The sequence below is a fragment of the Ctenocephalides felis genome, unplaced genomic scaffold (assembly GCF_003426905.1).
Source record: "Ctenocephalides felis isolate EL2017-DRISC unplaced genomic scaffold, ASM342690v1 CF-g0.4_SCAFFOLD_01170, whole genome shotgun sequence".
In the NCBI taxonomy this organism is placed as follows: Eukaryota; Metazoa; Arthropoda; class Insecta; order Siphonaptera; family Pulicidae; genus Ctenocephalides; species Ctenocephalides felis.
The window spans coordinates 27,616,921-27,638,106 of record NW_020537324.1 but is presented as its reverse complement, the minus strand read 5'-3'; the positions used below and the strand labels follow the sequence as shown (position 1 = coordinate 27,638,106).

The window sequence follows — 21,186 nt, the reverse complement described above, 5'->3', positions numbered from 1 at the left end:
TTAAATAATCACAAAGATTTGTAGAAAATCATTTCAAAACAACATATTAAAATATTATTTATAACATGTGTTTTTCGTAGTATTTGACAGGTGAGAATGACTTCCATAGATACCAACTGATCATCATATAGATAAGAGCAGTGGTTTCCAAACTTTTCATCAACGTTTTTTTTTTAAATGACATCGCATTATAAAGGCTAATATGAAAATACACATAAAAAATAATTAATAATTATTTATTTTTCAATAATTGTTCGAGTTATTGATCGAAGCAATTGCTTTGTATTTAAAAGGAGTGTATTGGAAACAACAGCATGCCCCCCTTAAGAGCGCGGCTTTAAGCTCTGTTTTTACATTTCCTTTTTATAATTATATTAATTTTTATGCATAATGCAATTTTTGGTTTAAAACTCAGCAACATTTGGTATTATAAAATTCAAAGCATTTATAACTAAATGAATTAATTTATAAGTACTTATAAGTTTATATAATATACTTTATAACGTTTATAATTTTTTTAGAAGTTTTAATGTTATTTTTTTATAAACAGAGTTTGTTCAAGCTGTTTCCAAATAAATGGTAGAAACATATATTACTTTATCACATATAAATATCAAATATAAAATGTAACAATAAAACATAACATAAAAATAGTCAAAGTAAATTTTATTTTTATTATAATAAGAAATGATTGAATAATAAGACTTAAACTTATTTTAATAAGATTACACAATTGCACTTCTTACTCTAATTGGTTTTAAATTTATTTTATGGTAAATAAGCTAACTTTAATTGTAAGTGACACAATTAGTAATGTCTACCAGCAATTAATTTATAAATGTCAATATAAATATTAATTTCCGAAATAAAGTAAATGTAATAGGATCATGGATTTACATTAAACATTTTCAATAAGAATTCAAAAAAATGTTGATTCAAAAATAATAAAACCACTTTATACTCACAGTATAATCATACAGTATAAGTGGAATCATATTAATAATTTACTTAATATTCTACTAAATAATTATATGATTAATATGTTGATTATTTTATTATTTTATAAATCCAAACAGTGTCTATACCTTCACCAATAGTTTCATTTGGTTTCATATTTGGAAATGGAAATCGGCAAGCTGCAACCATAGTATCATTTTCAGATTCTTTTAATATTTTATTTTCTACATCTTGCATCTAAAATTACAAATGATATTTGCAAATTCACAAGCACTACATATATGTAATAATAGTAAAAAATAATTATTATTAGCAGATATGCCAGTGGTAGAATGATATGACTGTCTAATATACTTATTTATGGTTTGATATAAAAAATCATGAACTATATAAATTTAATAAAAGAAGATATAAAACAATTTAAATAAAAGAAATTTCACGTTTATGTACATACCATTTCTTCAACCCAAAAATTACAATATTTTTATATGGTGATAAAGAAAATTTCCATAAGTCTTGTCTATAAAAATTTGTCATTTTATGAACATTTTGTTTAAATGCTGATATTCTTGAATACATAACAAGCCAAGGTTGACCTCAACACCATCAGATTGAAAGCCTTTTTGGCTGCAGCTAGAAAAAAAAATCAGTTCGATATTAAGTAAATCAAAATACTATTCAAGCAAAATAGTTCAGAAAAATAAATAAATTTGTATATATATTATATATTTATATATATATATATATATATATATTATATATTCGATGTGACAAAATGTTTCTACCAATAACAATTCGGCCATCTCCTGATCCAATGTCTATCAATTTTCCTTTTCTTTGCATAACACCTTTTAAGACATTTTGTATTTGAGTTGTAGTGGCAGGTACAAAAGGTAAACAGTGACGCCTTAAAGCAGGAGTTACGAAGGAGGAACATATTACTGTTATTCCAATACCAATTCCACCTGTTAGGTTAGATTTCATATTAAAAATAAATAATGTGCAAACTTTTGTATTATTATATCAGCATACCTGTTATAGCTAATAAAAATTTTCCAGTTCCAGATATATGTTTAGTTTCTTCAGTAACATCTTTTATTTCTGAACTGATGTTCATATTATTTACGTAATGTAATCGAAAACTTTTGAAACGTCAAATTCCGAACATTTTCAAATATTGCGCTGTGAATCTTGTCATGATCATATTTTCGTAAGAGCAGTAGTGCAAACATTGTAAAATAATAATCATTAAATAGATTGACACTGACTTTATTTTTGGCGCCAAAAAGTAGTTCCAGCTATCTTAGTTTGTTTAATGTTATGTTTTGTATCACTATTTTGTATTTAATACATAATTTTATGCTTTTAATTAGTTACATGATTTTAGTTCATTAAAAGAAGCCAATACAAATAGTTAAATAGTTTTAAAGTGTTACTTTTATAAATATTTAGCTCAAGGTAGTTATATTATTTTCTCGAATAATTATAATAGTTTTATATTTAATTTGTGTACTGTTATTTGGTTGATTTTTATATTGTCAATTACAAAGTTACTTTTTTTCTTAAATTTATTTGTATGTGCTAATTCAATTTGCACTTACTATAATTCAATTTTGTATTATCCATGAAGATGCCTTCACCTGAAAAATCGTCAAGCCAATCTAGTTCTGACAGTACAAGAGCCCCAAGAACACCTAAAAGTAATCAAGGTGAATCTTCTACAACTCAAAGAACACCCAGATCTTCACAAAGGTTGGCACAAGGACAGTCACACCAATCATCACCAGCACGAACTCCTTCACGTAGAACACAGCAATCACAAGATGGACCTCAAACTCCTTCTGGTGTTAGTAGAAGAGGAAGGACACCAGTAAAACCTGGTAAGCATTTACCCAGAACTTCCAATAATCAATTGTATTTCATTTTTCGAAGAAAGAACAAAAATTGATTTGTTTGTTTTTTCTGTTCTTAAGCTGAGAAGCAATAAAATTCAATCAATTATATTTTTATAAATTTGTATTGTTAAATATGTTACTCTGCAGAGAAAACTTGTTAGTAAAATTGATTGATTTATCAATAAAAACTGAAGAATCTATATGAATATATTTATATTAGTAGCTGGTCAATCTCAAGATTCTGTTGCTTCCACACCAATGAAATGGGGCCGCAATGCAAATTCAAATCGAAATGAAAATGTCACAGTTTCTGGATCAGACAGTGTTTCAATTCCTCCAACATCACCTGCTCAGCCTTTGGCTCCCACTAGTCCTTATGCTCATTTAAACTTAAGTGATATCGATTTGAGTTCTCCTTTGAATTATGGCACTCCCAGCTCAATGGGAAGTATCAGAACTCCCCGATCTGGAATTGCTGGAACACCTATCAGGCTCCGACCTGACATTCGTCTTGATAAAAGATTGCGACAAGTTCATGTTAATTCAGATCCAGTAAGTCATTAAAAGATTGTAATATATAAATAATTTCTAATTATTTTGAAATAAATTATAGCCAAGAACAGATCCTGCAGCACCTTCAGATCGAGATGAGTCTGAATCAGCAGGACCTCAGCTTGTGATTTGGGGAACAAATGTTGTTGTAAATGAATGTAAGAGGAAATTTAAAAGCTTTATTGAGCGGTATATTGATAACACTCCAGAATATGATGAGAGAAGTGAGGGAATGGATTTAAATGAACCTTTGTACATGCAGAACTTGAAGAGGTCATTATATATTTGTCACTTCATACACACACACACACACACACACATATATATATATATAATATATATATATATAAATAAACATAATTTTCTTTTAGATAAAAACATTAGAAGAACCATTTTTGAATGTCAATTGTGCACATTTAGAAACTTTTGACGCTGCTTTATACAGACAATTATTATGCTATCCTCAAGAAGTAATTCCCACCTTGGATATGGCAATTAATGAAATGTTTTTTTAATAAATATCCTGAGGCAGTATTAGATCACCAGATCCAAGTTCGACCATTTAATGCTGCCAAAAAAAAATATGAGGGCACTAAATCCTGAAGGTTTATATATTATATGCATGAATTTTTTTATGCAATATGAATGCTAATAATTATAAATACTTTCAGATATTGATCAATTGATTACTATATCTGGTATGGTTATTCGGTGCTCGAACATAATTCCTGAAATGCGTGAAGCATTCTTTAAGTGTATTGTATGCTCATTCACTAGTGCTGTAGAAATTGATAGAGGTCGTATTAATGAGCCTACATTGTGCTCTCACTGCAATACAAATCATTGTTTCCAATTAGTTCATAACAGATCTAACTTTACGGATAAGCAAATGATTAAGCTTCAAGAAAGTCCAGGTAGTTAAACGATTATTTTAAGAGTTTTAAAGTATGAGTTTTCATTTTTATTTGAGTCATCAATTATTCTCAGATGATATGCCAGCTGGCCAGACCCCACATACCGTAATATTATTTGCCCATAATGATTTGGTTGACATGGTACAACCTGGTGATCGAGTAACTGTAACTGGAATATATCGAGCCATCCCAACTCAAGCTAATCCTAGAATGAGAAATGTCAGGGCAGTTTATAAAACTCATGTTGATGTGGTTCACTTCCGTAAGATTGATAACAAGAGACTTTATGAAACTGAAGAGGGGTATGTAAATTAATTGATTATCAACATTAAAATTGGATCATGATTAATCAAGTCTTTATGCTTTTAGAAAAGACCATGCTTTTCCTCCAGAACGTATAGAATTATTGAGGCTGCTCTCTCAAAAACCTGATGTATATGACCGGTTAGCCAGAGCTATTGCTCCCTCAATTTATGAAAATTTGGATATTAAAAAGGGAAATTTTATTGCAACTTTTTGGAGGCACTAAGAAGACATTTACGACTTCTGGACGTGATCATTTTAGGTAATATTTCAACTCATATTATTGTAATTTCAAAATCAAACCATTTAAAATCTTTAAATATTTGTCCTAAAGGTAAGTTGCCTGAATAATCCCGAAATGTGGAAATATACTTAATCGATAGAAATTGAGATTAAAAGTATTTGGATAGATATTTGGTTTCATCTGTTTATTTCAAATATAATCTATTCAATTGTCAATTATGTTTCAAACAACTTCTAATATGAATCTTGTGCAAAAAAGTGAACAAAATTTTTTTCACTATTCTGCTAATTCCAAAGAAACGGCTTGGCCGATCGACACGCAAAACTATAAGAAGGGTCATGTTTATAGAGTTTCCACATGGGCTTTTAAACATCTGAAATTGCTTCAGCGGTTTTTTGAAAATCAAATTATCAAATCACAAAACTTTGACTTTTATATATCATTTTTTAAACTTTAACAAATTTTTGAAATTCAATATTTAGTATGACCATAATTTCTATTGTCAAAAAAAAATCCATCAGATTAAAAAAAAATTTTTATCTACTTTTGTCTACCAAAAACTAATCAACATGAAAAACCAGAATTTTGCAAACAGTTTTTGATTCATTACATCAAATGGGTTGTAAATTATAAAAATTGGTATAGCTGTTTAAAAGAAAACAGAAAACAAAAGATAAAAAAATGGGCTCACATACACACACACATACTTTTTCCAAATTCAGTCTAAATCGATTCAGGATGACTTGAAACGTCGAGAAAACAAAATTTTCGAGAAAACGATGTTTTTAAGGAAAACGTAAACTTCTTTGGGAAGTTAACTAGTAACACATTTCAATATATATTTTGTTATTGTTCATTAACTAGTCTTTCATTATTAATTTTAGAGCCGAAATAAATATTCTTTTATGTGGAGATCCAGGAACAAGCAAATCTCAGTTACTACAGGTAGCTATAATTATCTGTAACACCTACTTTCTGCAATAGGTAATGATTGTTTAACATTGTTTTTAGTATGTGTACAATCTAGTACCTCGAAGCCAGTATACATCAGGCAAAGGATCTTCAGCAGTGGGTCTGACAGCTTATGTTACAAAAGATCCTGAAACAAGACAATTAGTATTGCAAACGTAAATATGCATACTTCTTACTTCTTTTAAGTTGCAAAATAATTAAAACAAAAATATTCAGGGGGTCTTTGGTTCTTGCAGACAATGGAATTTGTTGCATAGATGAATTTGATAAAATGAATGATTCCACAAGAAGTGTTTTACATGAGGTATAAAAAAAAAAGAATTAATTTGGAGGCTTGAATTAATATGAATATGCTTTTTGCAGGTTATGGAGCAACAAACTCTGAGTATTGCAAAGGCTGGAATAATCTGCCAATTAAATGCCCGAACATCAATTCTAGCAGCTGCTAATCCTTGTGAATCTCAATGGAATAAAAATAAGACTATAATTGACAATGTACAATTACCACATACATTAATGTCTAGATTTGATTTGATATTTTTGATCTTGGATCCACAAGATGAATTATTTGATAGAAGATTAGCTACACATTTAGTTTCATTGTATTATGCAACTGGACAAGATGAAGAAGATGAATTATTTGTATGTTAAAATTATTTACCTTTCTTCATACATAATAACCTTTAATATAATTTATTGTTATGTTGAAAACCTAGGATATTAGTGTTCTACGAGATTATTTAGCTTATGCTCGTGAACATGTGCACCCAACTTTGAGTGAAGAGGCTCAACAGAAGTTGATACTGGCATATGTAGATATGCGCAAGGTAGGCGCAGGAAGAGGTCAAATATCTGCATATCCGAGACAATTGGAAAGTCTTATACGTTTAGCAGAAGCTCATGCCAAAGTAAGGCTCAGCCCAGTGGTTGAGCTAGTTGATGTTGAAGAAGCATGGAGGTGTGTACATAGATGTAACCAAATGAATTGAAAATGTATATCCATTTTTTTTTTTTCTAAATCATTTTCTCATTTAATAGGTTGCATCGTGAGGCCCTAAAACAATCTGCAACAGATCCTTTATCAGGTAAAATAGATGTAGGAATTTTGACAACTGGTTTAAGCAGTGCTGCTAGAAAGCATAAGGCAGACCTCATACACAAAATAAAAGCAGCACTTAAATCTAAAGACAAGCAGCCAACAATAAATTATCAGAAACTCTTAATGGATATTAAAGAAGGCAGTCAAGTTGTAAGCATTCTATACTAGAATACATGTCAAATCGCATTTACTTTAATTTATTAAAATAAATAATAATTATGAAATACTATTTCAGATGGTAACTCGAGAGCAATTTGAAGACGCACTTAAAGAAATCCAAGATGAAGGCCTCATAGTTGTTATGGGAAAAAGCACAATTCGAATTTGTTGATTTGTTTTTTTTTTGTATTTAATGCTAATTATTCGACAAATAAAGTTTTTCAATCAATATATATGTTATGTGACATTAGTTTGTAAAATGTTATCTCTTATCATCAGAGAGTCTTTGTGACACTGCTTTTCGTATTGGTCCTTCTTTTAAAATACTCATATCTAAAACATAGTAACAACTACATAAATATTTACATGCAAGCATAAATAAAAAATGCATATAAAAGAACCTCTAGTACGTGTCTGACCTATGGGTCGAGAACTGGTTCCATCGGGGTTTCTCATCTCTCCTTCTTGGATCATACGTCTGCGCTCCTCTATAGCTTGTGTGAGAGCAGCATTTTCAGCAGAATTTAGACCTGAGTTTAAATTTTGAAATTGGCAATTGAATGTGTAAAATACAAGTTACTTATAATCAAAGTGTTATTCTCTTGGTAAAATAAAGAATTTAGACATTTTCATGTGATCAAGGTAAATAAAATCTTCCACAGTACTTTTTTTTCTTAATTATTTATAGGTTTAAAGTTTGAAAGAACTACGTATAATACTTAATAGCATCTTATAAAATTCATTTTGCGTCGAACACTGATAAATTACTCAAAAATTCATATTTCTTGCGTGTTTATAATTGAAACAAAAAATGTGTTGATTGTTGTTGAAGATATTAATATTTTTGATATTTTAGACTTATAATTAATTATTCACCTAATAATCGTGAATCCATTCCAATCCAGTCGCTCTGTACGACCTGATCAATCCGCCATCGTTTGCTTGGTTCCGGCTCCATCATATTAATAACGCATTTTTTCACTTGTTCACTTAAGGCATCTACTACACGAGCACGAAATTTCCAACGACGATTAATTTGTTGTTCATGTAATCGCTAAAATATAAAAAAATCAAATAATTAAAATTGAATACACCTAAGTCTGTTTTTACACGGCAGATTGGTTCCAGAAGAAGCCGTGTAAAAAAAAGACATTGATCTTATACAAAAATGGGTGATTTGTTTCTAATCTCTAAAACCTATTAAAATTAGTGAAAAACAAGAATTTTAGGGTATTCCCCTAAATTAGTGCCATTCACATTTGCTTTGACCAGTAAAAATCGTTTGTACGCGCTAAAAGGGAATTCACTTAAATCTTTAAGCTAGTGTTCGCAAACTATCAGACTTTTTTCTTTCATAAATACTTTTTTGTGATATGAACATACTTCGCAAAAATTAAATTTGACAAAAAATTTAAGTACATAAAATTTCAAATCGTGCTAAATGGAATAAAATCGTGTAAAAAATTAAAAATATTCTATTTTCAAACCGTGTAAAAACAGACTTAGGTGTTATATAATATATATATATAATTATATATATATATATTAAATTTTTGTGTTTATTTACTCATTCGCATCTTTAACTTCCCGGAGGGTAAGTTAATGTAATCGCAAAAGATCGAAAATAATTTTTTTTATATATATCTTTACGTTTCAAAGATTCTGAACATTTTGGCATAACTTAGAAAAAATGGATGTATGTGTGTATGCGTGCGGATACCAATTTTCGTCGACGATTTCAGGAACACGGTTCAACCGATTTCAATTATTCAAAAAACATTCAATTCGTATTGATAAGGAGACGTGCTGATTAGTTTTGGCAAAGGCAGGTCTAGCCGATTCGGATGAGATTCAGGCAAAAAGTGCGAAAAATGGTTGTTCAGTTTTTGAGATAACGGAGATTACTTGTATTCGAAATGAACAACTGATGGTAAAATTTTTGTAAAGATGTCTAGCGACTCCGGAGATCCTAGAAAAAAAGTAAAAAATAATGACATTTAGGGGTCAAAATGAACATTAGAATTAGACATATTACATCGTATTGTCCGATATTTTATAAAGATTGTAAGTTCGAATTTGTGTACATTTATATGGGTTCCGTACCAATGTTTACACGTTAAACGACTACGCGCTTTGATTTTTCGACTCCAAATATGCAGAGCGATTGCATAAAAAAAATGATCAAAATTTTCAAAAAAAGTCTAAAAAATTAGAATATAAAAAAAATCATATTTTTCAACAAAGTTAATTTTTTTCAAAAATTTTAAAATTTCTCAAATATCTAAATTTTTCATAATGGACGGCTCCTTATGTATATGGTCTCATGGTCTCTCAAACAACATACGCGCTTTAATCAGACCATACTAATAAACCAAAACAAAATTTCTTTATTAACAAACTTTATAAAATATTGATGATAATTTGATGTGCATATGTCCAATAAACATATTTGACCGCGAAATGACATTTTATAAGTTATTTTATTGAGAGTCCATAACCGCTGGACCTGCCTTCTCAAAAATTTAATCAGTTTTTCAATTTGTCAATACAAATAAAATGATTTTTGTATTGTTAAAATCGGACACTCCGTACTCTTAAAAAAAAGAGTTACCGTTTTGGCTTTTTTGCCCCGTATCTTCGGAACGGCTAGACCTGCCTTCACCAAAACTAATCAGGTCGTCTCCTTATTAATATGAATCAAATATTTTTTGAATTATTCAAATCGGTTGATCGGTGTTCCCGAAATCGTCGACGAAAAATTTGTATCCGCACACACACACATACAGACAAGAGACAAACACATACATACACACATACATCCATTTTGTCTAAGGTATGCCAAAATGTTTAAAAACCTCTGAAACGTTAAGATATATAAAAATTTCATTTTCGATTTTTTGCGATTACCACAACTCACCCTACGGGATGTTAAAACAATGTTGCTCTTAATTGAGTAATACTTACTTTAATATTGGTGTCATCAAATGGCATTGCTTTATTGAGCATAATGTACAATACAACTCCGAGTGACCACAAATCTGCTATTTTTGGGTTGTACGGAGTGCCTTTCAGAATTTCAGGGGCAGCATAAGACAATGATCCACAATACGTTTCACTTAACAGAAGCCTCTTCGTCCGGAAGTCCATGACATATCGGGCGAATCCAAAATCCGCAACTTTTACATTGAAATTATTCGTTAGTAAAATATTTTCACATTTTAAATCTCTGTGAGCTATTTCCATCTCGTGCAGATATTGAATCGCCAATGCCACCTGTCTAACGATAAGTATATAAAATTAATAAATAAATAAATATATACATCACAAACATATATAAACCAATCATATCTTTTATTTTTTATTTATTTCTCTGTATTTCTATAATTTATCAAAGTCTGTAAGTCAGAAGTGTCTCTGAATGAAAGATATTATTTACACGTTCGTGAAAAAAGATAGACAGCTAGATAAAAAAAGTTAATATAAGCAACCCATAGGCTATGTTATTGAACTACGAATAACTTAAATTTAATTAAAACAATTTTAATTTATTTTCAATAATGATTGATAGTTGTAATATAAGTAAAAAATATTCCCACTATCTACAAGAAGAAAAATGCTAAAAAAGAAAACAAGTAAGAAAAATGAAGCAAAAAGTTTGTATAATATCGCTAATGATGAAATATCATTATCATATCAGGGGTTTTTATAGATTTATTCGATGTTATATAGATAAATTGGGCTCGCCCGTAGGTAAGCGGTTAAGAGCGATGGGACCTGAATCAGAGGTACCGGGTTCGATACCCACTTCGAGCAGCCTGTTGTCAGGCAGCAGTGACAACGATTTTCATTTAAAAATATAGATAGTAATATGTTTCCAAGTGAAAATAGCCCTCACCCGACATTGCTGCACCGATATAAATACTCGCTCTATTACAGAAATTGTAATAATAATTATTATTAATTACAATTTCTGTATATAAATATAGTAAAATTATGTTAGCAGTATGTCCTGCTAAATGTAATTAAATATACAGATTGCACAATAAAATTAAAATTAAACAAAAACAAATTGGTCGCATAAATGTGAATCATCAACGAAATGAACAGCATATACAGACTCAGTAAGAAATGGTCAATCGGCCTACAAGTGTAAATACAATACAAACTGCTTTATATTTATTTTAACAGATCTATGCTAAAATTGTCCATTAAAATAAAATAATAAAAAACATTATATTTACCTTAACCATACCCGAGCTTGATTTTCAGCTACACTCCCATTCTTTAGAACAAACTCTAACAGGTCGCCATTCTCAGCAAATCGCATAAAAATATAATATTTGGCCCTTCTTTGGAAGATACTGTGTACGTGCACTACATGAGGATGATTCAGTTTGATCAAAATTTCCAACTCCCTTGGTAAAAACTTCTTAACAAAATCCTTCGGCGCTTTAGTAGTGTCAACTATTTTGCAAGCAAGTTGATATTTCTTATCGGATTCTGAGTCGGTTTGAATTCGCCCAAATATACTTTTGCGTAGGAACCTTCGCCCAGTTTCTTAGTAAGTTTGTATCCCCTGTTGTGCAATGTCGTTTCTTCTGAAGGTGATGTTTTTATAATTTCAGTCATTTTGATTAAAATTCAGCTATACATTTTATGTGTTGAATTTTTCATATTTAGATCGAGTATCGTAGGAATAATTTCACTGGAATTTGACATTTGCATTAAATTACTGTTGCTAGGTAATAATAAATTAACTTTGTTTTGAATTGTTTCGAGCCATATCAAATTTAGGTATAAGAAGAAATAAAACAAAATAATAGGATTTACATAATTAGAAAATATAAAATGTGAGTCAAAAAGTTGGTACCACAAATTCCATCATGTCTTTGTAACACATAGAACACGGGGTATTCTAATATTGTCTAGGACATAGAATTAGAAAGCAATAGTAGAAAATAGTAGAAAAAAATGAAAGAAATGTCGAGAAATTCTTTGAATTAATTATAATTTTTGTCAAAACCGCACGTCATACTGTTATTACTTAAATCAATTATTATAAAATATAAAATACTATGAGATTCAACAAGTGGTATAGGTACAGCAAGCTAAAAGAGAATGACAAAGTAAAGATTAAATTTTAGGCATATAGACCCTTAAGAACTGAAAAAAAATAAAAAGATAATTTTTGGAGTAAAGTTAATTTATTTAAGAAACCCAAAACCATATTTTGAATGTAATCAATTATAATGTATTTAATTAAGAAACGAAGAATAAAATTCACATCAAAACGATTAAAAAATATAGTGATTAATATTTATAGAAAAATAGTTTAAAAACAATGGCTTAGTTATCTAGATTTAACTTTACGATATATTACTTACTAGGTATATATTACTTACTACGCAAAAATAGGTATATCTAATAAATAGATTAACAGTTCGATGTATCAGTTCACAAGAAGTAATTTGAGATGAGCTCTTATCTCAAATTAGCTCTTATTATTATACCAATACATATTTACACTAAATAAATTACATTAACTAATTTCAACAAACTTCAAATTATGATATATAGTAGGTATTATTAAATTACGAATAATAAAATATATGATATTTACAATGCTAAGTAAAAATTTAGGTGATAATGACTATAGTGTCATCCGTCATTTAAAACTAAAATAAATTTAAATATAAATATAATATAGAACTTAAACTAGAATAAAATTAAAATTAATATATAAAAAAAGTTTTATAGATATTAAAAACTTTTTAATTTCTACAAAACGCGCGCCGATCGAGAAATAATTTATGTTTAAATTTTTTATCCTAGTAAATTTCCTTAAATATCTATAACAACCGTTCATAGAACATACTCTCATAATATATCATAGATATATGGGACCAAAGATCACCAGCAGTCGAAGTCAATCAAGCGATCGACAACTAATAGCTGGTAAGCACAAAATATATACATAAAATATAATTATCTTAAGAAATAAATATTGTATTGTTATACATACACTTATAGATCAACAAAAAATTACCTTTTTGTTGATACAAAATATTTAATATCGTGCACATGATAATGTACGATAAATAAAACGGGAGAGCATTTGTACATTCATTGCTGATTTTCATACAAGAAAATTGGCAAGAAAATACCGCAATAAAAAAAAAACTTACAAACAGTATGGATGACAAAACTGATAAACGAGTCTTTGACTGCGTTCTGTTTTTTTCATAATGCCTTTTTTGTAATATTGTCTTATCGATCTGGATAATTTATCATAGTTCATAGCAGGCCTGTTTTTACGTTTTCCCCAAAGTCTGGCGACTCGGACCGAATCTTCTATTTTGAAGACTCCACGGCTTCTATCGATCCAGCGAATAGCCGATCCGTGGGTCTGAGGACCCGCTAGAAGTTCTTTTAAAAATTGCCAAAGGTGAATATGTGAACTACCTTGTCTTTGAGTACCGGTACCGTTTCCGTTGGTAGAAGGTGCAGGCGAGGGTGCAGACCTACCAGATAAGTTCGTTGTGTCCAAAACGTCGTCAGTATCGCAGGGCATTGTTAGGGATGGAGGTTCTTCATCCTCGGCTGCGAATAATTAATAATTGAATATACAAATACGCAAACACCTATATATAATTTCATATGGAAAGCAAATTATTATTTAACAGATAAATAAAGAAAAAAACTAGTTGGTATTGGTATTTTGCCTTGAGGAAAGTTACATGAACTTCCCGATATGTGTAAATAATCGACTTAATCAATAAAAACTAAATTAAATTATTAGTGATTAAAAGTATTCCGAGTGGATTCATTACACATAATTACAAACGAACGAACACCAGGTACTCTATCGTTATACCAAGTAAATCGTCTAATTTTAATTTTAACAAACGTCAAAAAATAAGGTGACCATACGTCCCGGAATGGCCGGGACAGTCCGGATTTTTCGCCTTGCGTCCCGGTTTTTTTCTAAAAGCAATATTTGTCCCCGATTTTTAAAAATGTTTTGATTGCCAATATTTTTTTCAATATATTTCAACTAGAAAATTTGATTTTAAAATGTGCATATAAATTTTTAGCTCACCAACACCCCCCCTTCCCCCGCTCTCTAACTCATTATAATCCATCCCGGATTTCATGCAAAAAAAATATGGTCATCTTACAAAAAAAAAACTAATCATGTTCTCAAACTTTGATGATTTTTTGAAATTAAACTACTTGTCGTAATACCTTAATATTTCAGTAAGTTCTATAAGACCATGATATATATCGCAAAAAAAAGTTCCATAAAAATCGGTTAAATTTTTTTTCAAAGTTAATTACAAGAAAACGGCTCGGTAGATGTTCACCTAAAACTAATCAGTCTCATTCCCAACTAATATCTGTCGAACAGTTTTTGATTTTTTTTAAAATCCATTCGGTATAGTATGAGCTTAAATGTGGACGAAAATTTTTTCACTTTTCTGCGATTTACAAAGAAGCGGCTTGGCTGATCCTAGCGCAAATTTGGTAAACGCTAATTCTCATCGAGATACATAGAATGGCTTTTAAATTTTTGAAATCAATCCAGCCGTTTTTGAGTAAACGTCAATTTACGGCAAAAAATCTATTCACATACACAGTATGTGAGCTAGCCCTAGGCACACACACCCATTACTTTTTCCAAGTTTAGTCTCATTCGATTCAGAATGGCTTGAAACGTCGAGAAAACATGAAATTAGCGAACCGGATTTTTGATGAATACATAAACTTCTCCTTCGGGAAGTTAACTAGTGGTGCATGGCATCGTGTGATCAATGATTAATAACAATTGTTTTAAATGAAATATATAGTAACTATCAGTAACAAAACACTTGAAAATGTTTACGTTAAGAAGAGTTGTTGCTGAATAAATCCAACTGAGGATATATTTCTTTTCATTTTCATTTCGATTTTTTGCGATTACTATAACTTAGCCTACGGAAAGTTAATGTATTAAACAAGTTCTAATTAAATGTGATTTTTAAATATATTAATAATGTTCGAAAACAGATCAAATGCCCATTCCCATTTTAGCAAATAAGTCTTAAAACTCTACCGTTATGTTAGCAAAAGTTTATTTTGTGTGGTTAGTAAAATACTGTAATTATAAATATTTGCAAACTAATTATTCATCTTCTAATATGGTATACATCAAGTGTTTCACACTCATTATAAATGTTAGCCGCGCGTCGTAGTAAAAGTAGGTTGAAGAAAGCATCGTACACGCGTGCATCGCATCACGATGCTAATAAAATTCAGAGAATAAAAAAATATATAAGCTAAACTTCAGGATCGATTGATATTTTATTCGTTTTAGTCGTTTTAGATTGTCATTAAAATTGTTTTCTCTGGAATAATTAAAATTATATTGCAAAGAATTCATGTTTATATATATGCGACTAACTAACATTGTTGATAGAAAACTGAAACATTTTTTTACCAATCTACATAAATAAAATTTCAATAAAAAACAGAAATTGAAAAATATAAATTTCAGGATTGATTAATATTTTTAACGTTTCAGTCGTTTTAGTTTCACATTAACTTTTTTTCCTCTGGAGTAATTAAAATTATATTGTAAAGAATTCATATTCATATATGCGGCAGACATTGCTGGTAGTAACTACTCAAACATTTATTGAAAATGTATAAACATATATTAACATAAGCATATGGATGTATGTGCGGATACAATTTTTCGTCGACACACAATTTCGTGGGGACAGAGTAATCGATTTGAATTATTCAAAAAAATCAATTCCCATTGATAGGAAGACGTGCTAGTTAGGTTTTGGCAGGGACAGGTTTAGCCTTTTTGAAGGAACGGTCCAAATAGTGCAAAAACAGCAATTCAGTTTTTGAAAGGACAGATTTGAATGATTCGAAAAACTATTTACTTGATTGACTGAATGAAAAATGATTAAAATTTTTCAAAGGCAGGTCCAGCGGTTTCGGAGATCAGATTAATAATAAGTATGATTTTAACTTTAAAATCGGAAATGAAATTTTTTATATATCTTTACGTTTTAAAACCTTCTGAGCATTTTGGCATACCTTAGAAAAAATGGATGTATGTGTGTGTATGTGTGTGTGTGTGTGTACGTGTGTGTACGGATACAAATTTTCGTAAACGATTTCGGGAACACGGATGAAGCGATTTGAATAATTCAAAAAACATTCGATTTGTATTGATAAAGAGACGTGCTGATTAGTTTTTGGCGAAGGCAGGTCTAGCCGTTCTGAAGATATGGGGCAAAAAGGGCCAAAAACTTAACTCAGTTTTTAAGAGAACGGAGCGTCCGATTTGAATAATTCAAAAAAAATTTTACTTGTATTAACAAGATGAAAAACTGATCAAATTTTCTTGAAGGCAGGTCTAGCGTTTCCGAGGTCTAGTAAAAAAAGTAAAAAAAAAGGCCATTTGGCGGTCAAAAATGATTATTAGACATATGCACATCAAATTATCAGATATTTTATAGAGATTTTAATAATAAGTATAAATTTTGTTTACATTTCTATGGTTTCCGTACCAATGTTTATCCGTTAGACGGCGACGCGGCGCTTACGCGCTTTGATATTTCGTCTCTATGCAGTTATAGCAGTACGATTGCTTTGAAACTTCCAAAATATTTCAAATTATTTTTTTTTTTTCAAAAAGTCTTTTTCCAAAAAAAGTAAATTTTTTCAAAAATTTATAGTTCCTCAAAAATCTAATTTTTTCAGAGTAATTTTTTTTCAAAAATGTTATTTTTTTAAAAAAAAAAAATAATTTTTGGTACAGGAATTACCAGCAATTTGCCTTAAGGCACGATGCCATGCGCCCCACTTGCTTTTTTTTACATTCTTAGGGGTTCTGTATCAAGATTTGTAAGTTCAACCATTAGACTGCAACGCGGCGCTTTAATATTCCGTCTCTAAAACGGTTTGAAAAATTCAAAATTTTGAAAATTTCAAAATTATCAAAAAAATCAAAATTTTACGTCACGAAAAGTTCCACTAGTTATGGAATGAACTACTCGATATTTCGTATTGTGTTGATATTTTAAAATTTCCATAAAAATATTCAATATATAAACTCATAATATCTGTGATTTAATTTATAAGAAATTTAACAATCTATGTTTAAAAAAAATAATTAAAAAAAAGATTATCTCACCTTCAGATCCGCACTGCAAACATTGTTCCAATCTGGCTGCTTTCCATATCTCAAGTTGGGCATACAGTATACTACCCGACTACGAAAACAATTTTCTTATCGTTATTAACTTGTTTACAATCAATCTTGTATATGACATATGGTATAGGTCAGATATGTTTTATCTCCTCAAATTATTGCTACAAAAACTAATTTAACGCCAACACCAAAATTTAAAAATTCAAACCTCGATTTGAATCGTAAACCAGAACAGAGCTTAAGATTCAATTCTTATGAGGTTATATAAATTTTATAAAATAATATTAAATAAAAATTGGATTTGAGAGAAATATCTAAATGTGACATCTAAACTTGCTCAAACGTATCATGAATTATATTATTTCTCATTCTCATAGTCAAAGTTGATAATATAACTATTAAAATAATTATTAAGAAATTAAAATGACTCAATTAAAAATTTAATATTAAGTGAAATCTATCAATAAAATCTATGTATGTATGAAATTAAAAAAAAATGTATCTGTTTACAAAATATAGAATCAAGTAAATCGCAGATGTAAACTTAAGCATATCTTTATTTATTTAATTTAAACTTTCGTTTTAAAATCTATTTGCAAATTAGATATAATTAAAAAAGATATCATAAAATTCAAAGACTAACCTGAGGTTCTCTGGCTACGAATACGTGTTCTGGCAATTGAGTTAGAGCCGATCCATCCTCATTGAAATTTGATTCACAAGGAGCAGGAAGGGAAAATTGCGCTGCAGTCCATTTTAACCACGATCGAGATTGCTCCACGCTCCAAGCACATGGATCTATTTGTTAAAAATCGATGCAAATATTAGAAATCTCGCAGATTTGTAACCAAATGCTAAATAAATTTCATTTATTAGAATCCTAATTTACCTGGAGAAATATTGAGCAGAGAGCAAGTGGCCATGACATCCTTCTTAACCTGCTCCAAAGCCATTGACAAAACTGGGCGTAAATCTTCCTCAACGTCTAATTGTTCCAATCCATCAAAATCGAGATCCATGTGCAAAAAATCCATGTTTCCATCTAATTCTTCTTGTGCAATTTCGTCACGATCTTGTTTGCCTGTCGAAGGCCACAACGCTTCCAACGACAGTGGGCGCAAATTCAATCTTGAAAACAAATACTCTTGATTTCGAAAAGTTTTTTAAAATTGTCGTTAAGATCACAAATGGGAAAAAACTATGATCAAACAAATTATAAAAATGTTATTAAATTTTCGTTCGATTCTTTACTCACTATTAAAGAACAAACTCCAAATTATTTACAAAAAATAATTTTAAAAATAATGATCACAAAAAATCGTCTTCTTTACGTGGATGTTGCAGAACAACATTTGCACAGCAAGTCCCATGATTAGCGATATAAAAGCAATTGTTCGATGACGTCATCGATTCGGAAATGATTTGATTTTTTAAACATAGTAAACTGGGAAGTCCTCAGCTGATTTGATTAAGAAAAAACTTCCTTAATGTGATTTCAATCTTGCATATTCACATCATCGATTTATCGATACATCTATAAAATCAGCATAAATACCTTCGTTGGAAAGATGTATCTTCAAGCGCCCCTCGTAGCGTCTCATGATCCCGTGCGTCGTATGCATTTGATTCCATTTTTACAAGAGAAAGATCAGGAGACATAATGGCCGAATTTGCAGGCGAAGAACAAGCTGGTGAAGCAGGTGCACTGGAGCAGGAACTCAAAGGCGAGGGCGGGAGTAAGGGCGGCGACATAACCGAAGCTGATTCGGTATTTGTGGGCGCATAACGTAGAATTGTAACCGGCACAAATTCGTTGTCACCGTACTCCGAACGTGGCGGTGTGTCGAACTCGTAGCCGCTTTATTTGGAAAAATAGAATTTTTTAATTACAAGTTGAAATTGTAACTATTTTATAGATCTATTTCCTATGCAGCATTTGCCAGCAATGACTGTGGGACAGTCGTCACTACGATCATGCCCGCAAAAATGACGTCACAGAGCATCAACGCATTTCGAGAATTTTATAATGATCACATATGTTTTAGGTAAAAACTAAAAGTAATAATAATTATTACTTATATTATACTTAATCTATACAAACGCTCTATTCGATTTATTTTCGTGTATTTACACTAAATCCATTCTTTAATGCTAAAAGTATATCACTGCTGGCTGATCATGGGCTGCCCACTGTCGGCCAGCAGTCACTACAGGCCGTTAAAAAATCGCTCTTAGGGTTGTGTTTTAAATTTAGCACAGTTATTAGTTTACATTTTTAAAGTTGAAATAAGAAAAAAATAATATTAGCATTAGGCATTACATAGGCATTTCAGAAAGCGTCGTCAAATTTTCAATTACTAACTTCCCAAAGGGAAGTTTATTTTCGCGAAAAAATACGATTTGCTAGTCTTATGTTTTTCTACGTTTTAAGTCATTTTGAATCGAATGAATCAATTTGGAAAATTGTGGTGTGCATGAGCCGATTTTGACGTTTGCTGAAAAACGTCTGGTCCGATTTTAAAAGTCTGAAAAACGTCTGGTCCGATTTTAAAGTCATTCGATATAGCTCGTTAAGGACTAGCGTTTGTTAATTTTGTGCGACGATCGGCCAAGCCGTTTTTATGTAATTAGCAGAGCAGTGTAAAATTTTTCGTACACGTTCTAGATCAGAGTTTTGAATCTATTTTAAAAATTTGAAACTGTTCGGAACAATTGGTTGGGAATCGCGTTTATTAGTTTTTGGTGAGGATCGGTCGGATTGTTTCTTCGTAATTAATACTTTGTTTAACGATATATTGTGCAGTTGAAAATAATATACTAACATATTGTAGGCCTACGATAAATTGTTGAATGATAAAAAAATCATCCGATTGGAGTTTTGCTGCAAATTTGAGCGATTCTAATCAGAATCTAGCGGAAGCATATGTGTTAAACAAATTATTTTAATGTCTAACACATATTATAATTATTTGAAAGATATCGAACCATATAGATTATTTTTAGTAAAAGATTCCTTAGATTTGGTAGTTATGTATACGCATGTATTACAACACAAATCTAATGAATCGAAATCTAATCTGCTCATGAAATAGTTAGACTATACTCGTATTACGGCCTAGGTCATTAAAGTTTTTTGATTGAATCAAAACTAGGGTTTTCGCAAACCCTAATTTCCCGAAATTTACGTTTGGCCTCGAAAAACGTGGTCATAGGAATTAAATAAAACTTAAATGAAATAAATTGAACTAGTGGTGAATGGCATCGTGCCTTAAGGCTAATAATTGCTGGAACTTTCTGTATCGTAATAAAAATATTCGAGAAATTTTAAATGTTTTCAAACAGATTGTTTTTTCAAATACCGTAACTTTATATTATTTACAGAAATCTAAATAAATAAAACTTAATCGATCGAATTCAAATGGACATGTCTAATATTTATAAGAAAATATATATATATATATTGAACTGCAAGTTTAAAATATTTATTTGAAGTACATATAAAGATAAGCTTTAGAACTTTAGCTAAAAAAAATAAAATTCGATTTATTTTTGAAATTCAAAAAATTTTTTTTTGGAAATTATTTTTTTATCCAAAAGCAATCGTTTCGTCAACACAAGCAAAAAGTTTTTGAATCCTTCAAATCGGATACTTATTTTCTCTCAAAACTGCCATTTATCGCACATTAGCTCGGTATCTACAAAACGGCTGGATCTGCTTTGCCTAAAACTAATCACCATTTCTCGCTATTACGAATTGAATGATTTTTGGATCATTCAAATTGGGTGCTTGGTCTCTCTCAAAAACTCGACTTCTATTTTCTTCAGTCTCCCTATCAATAGGAATCGAATGCTTTTTGAACCATTTATTTATTTATTTAATT

General features: G+C 30.2%; 1 protein-coding gene and 3 pseudogenes across 1 annotated transcript; 1 reads left to right on the top strand and 3 right to left on the bottom strand.

The window, feature by feature from the left end:
• Window positions 1-1,047: 1,047 nt before the first annotated feature.
• On the bottom strand, window positions 1,048-2,121 carry LOC113365672 (annotated as a pseudogene).
• A 158-nt stretch (window positions 2,122-2,279) lies between these two features.
• On the top strand, window positions 2,280-7,267 carry LOC113365670 (annotated as a pseudogene).
• Window positions 7,268-7,333: 66 nt separating this feature from the next.
• On the bottom strand, window positions 7,334-11,724 carry LOC113365671 (annotated as a pseudogene).
• Window positions 11,725-13,276: 1,552 nt separating this feature from the next.
• On the bottom strand, window positions 13,277-19,163 carry LOC113367017 (DNA-binding protein D-ETS-4-like; the record flags this gene model as incomplete). The annotated part of the gene is given in 5 exon segments (XM_026608648.1): window positions 13,277-13,695; window positions 17,288-17,366; window positions 17,949-18,103; window positions 18,195-18,433; window positions 18,861-19,163. Coding segments are annotated over 5 exon segments (1,195 nt in total), but the record flags the coding sequence as incomplete, so codon positions are not given.
• Between the last annotated feature and the right edge of the window lie 2,023 nt (window positions 19,164-21,186).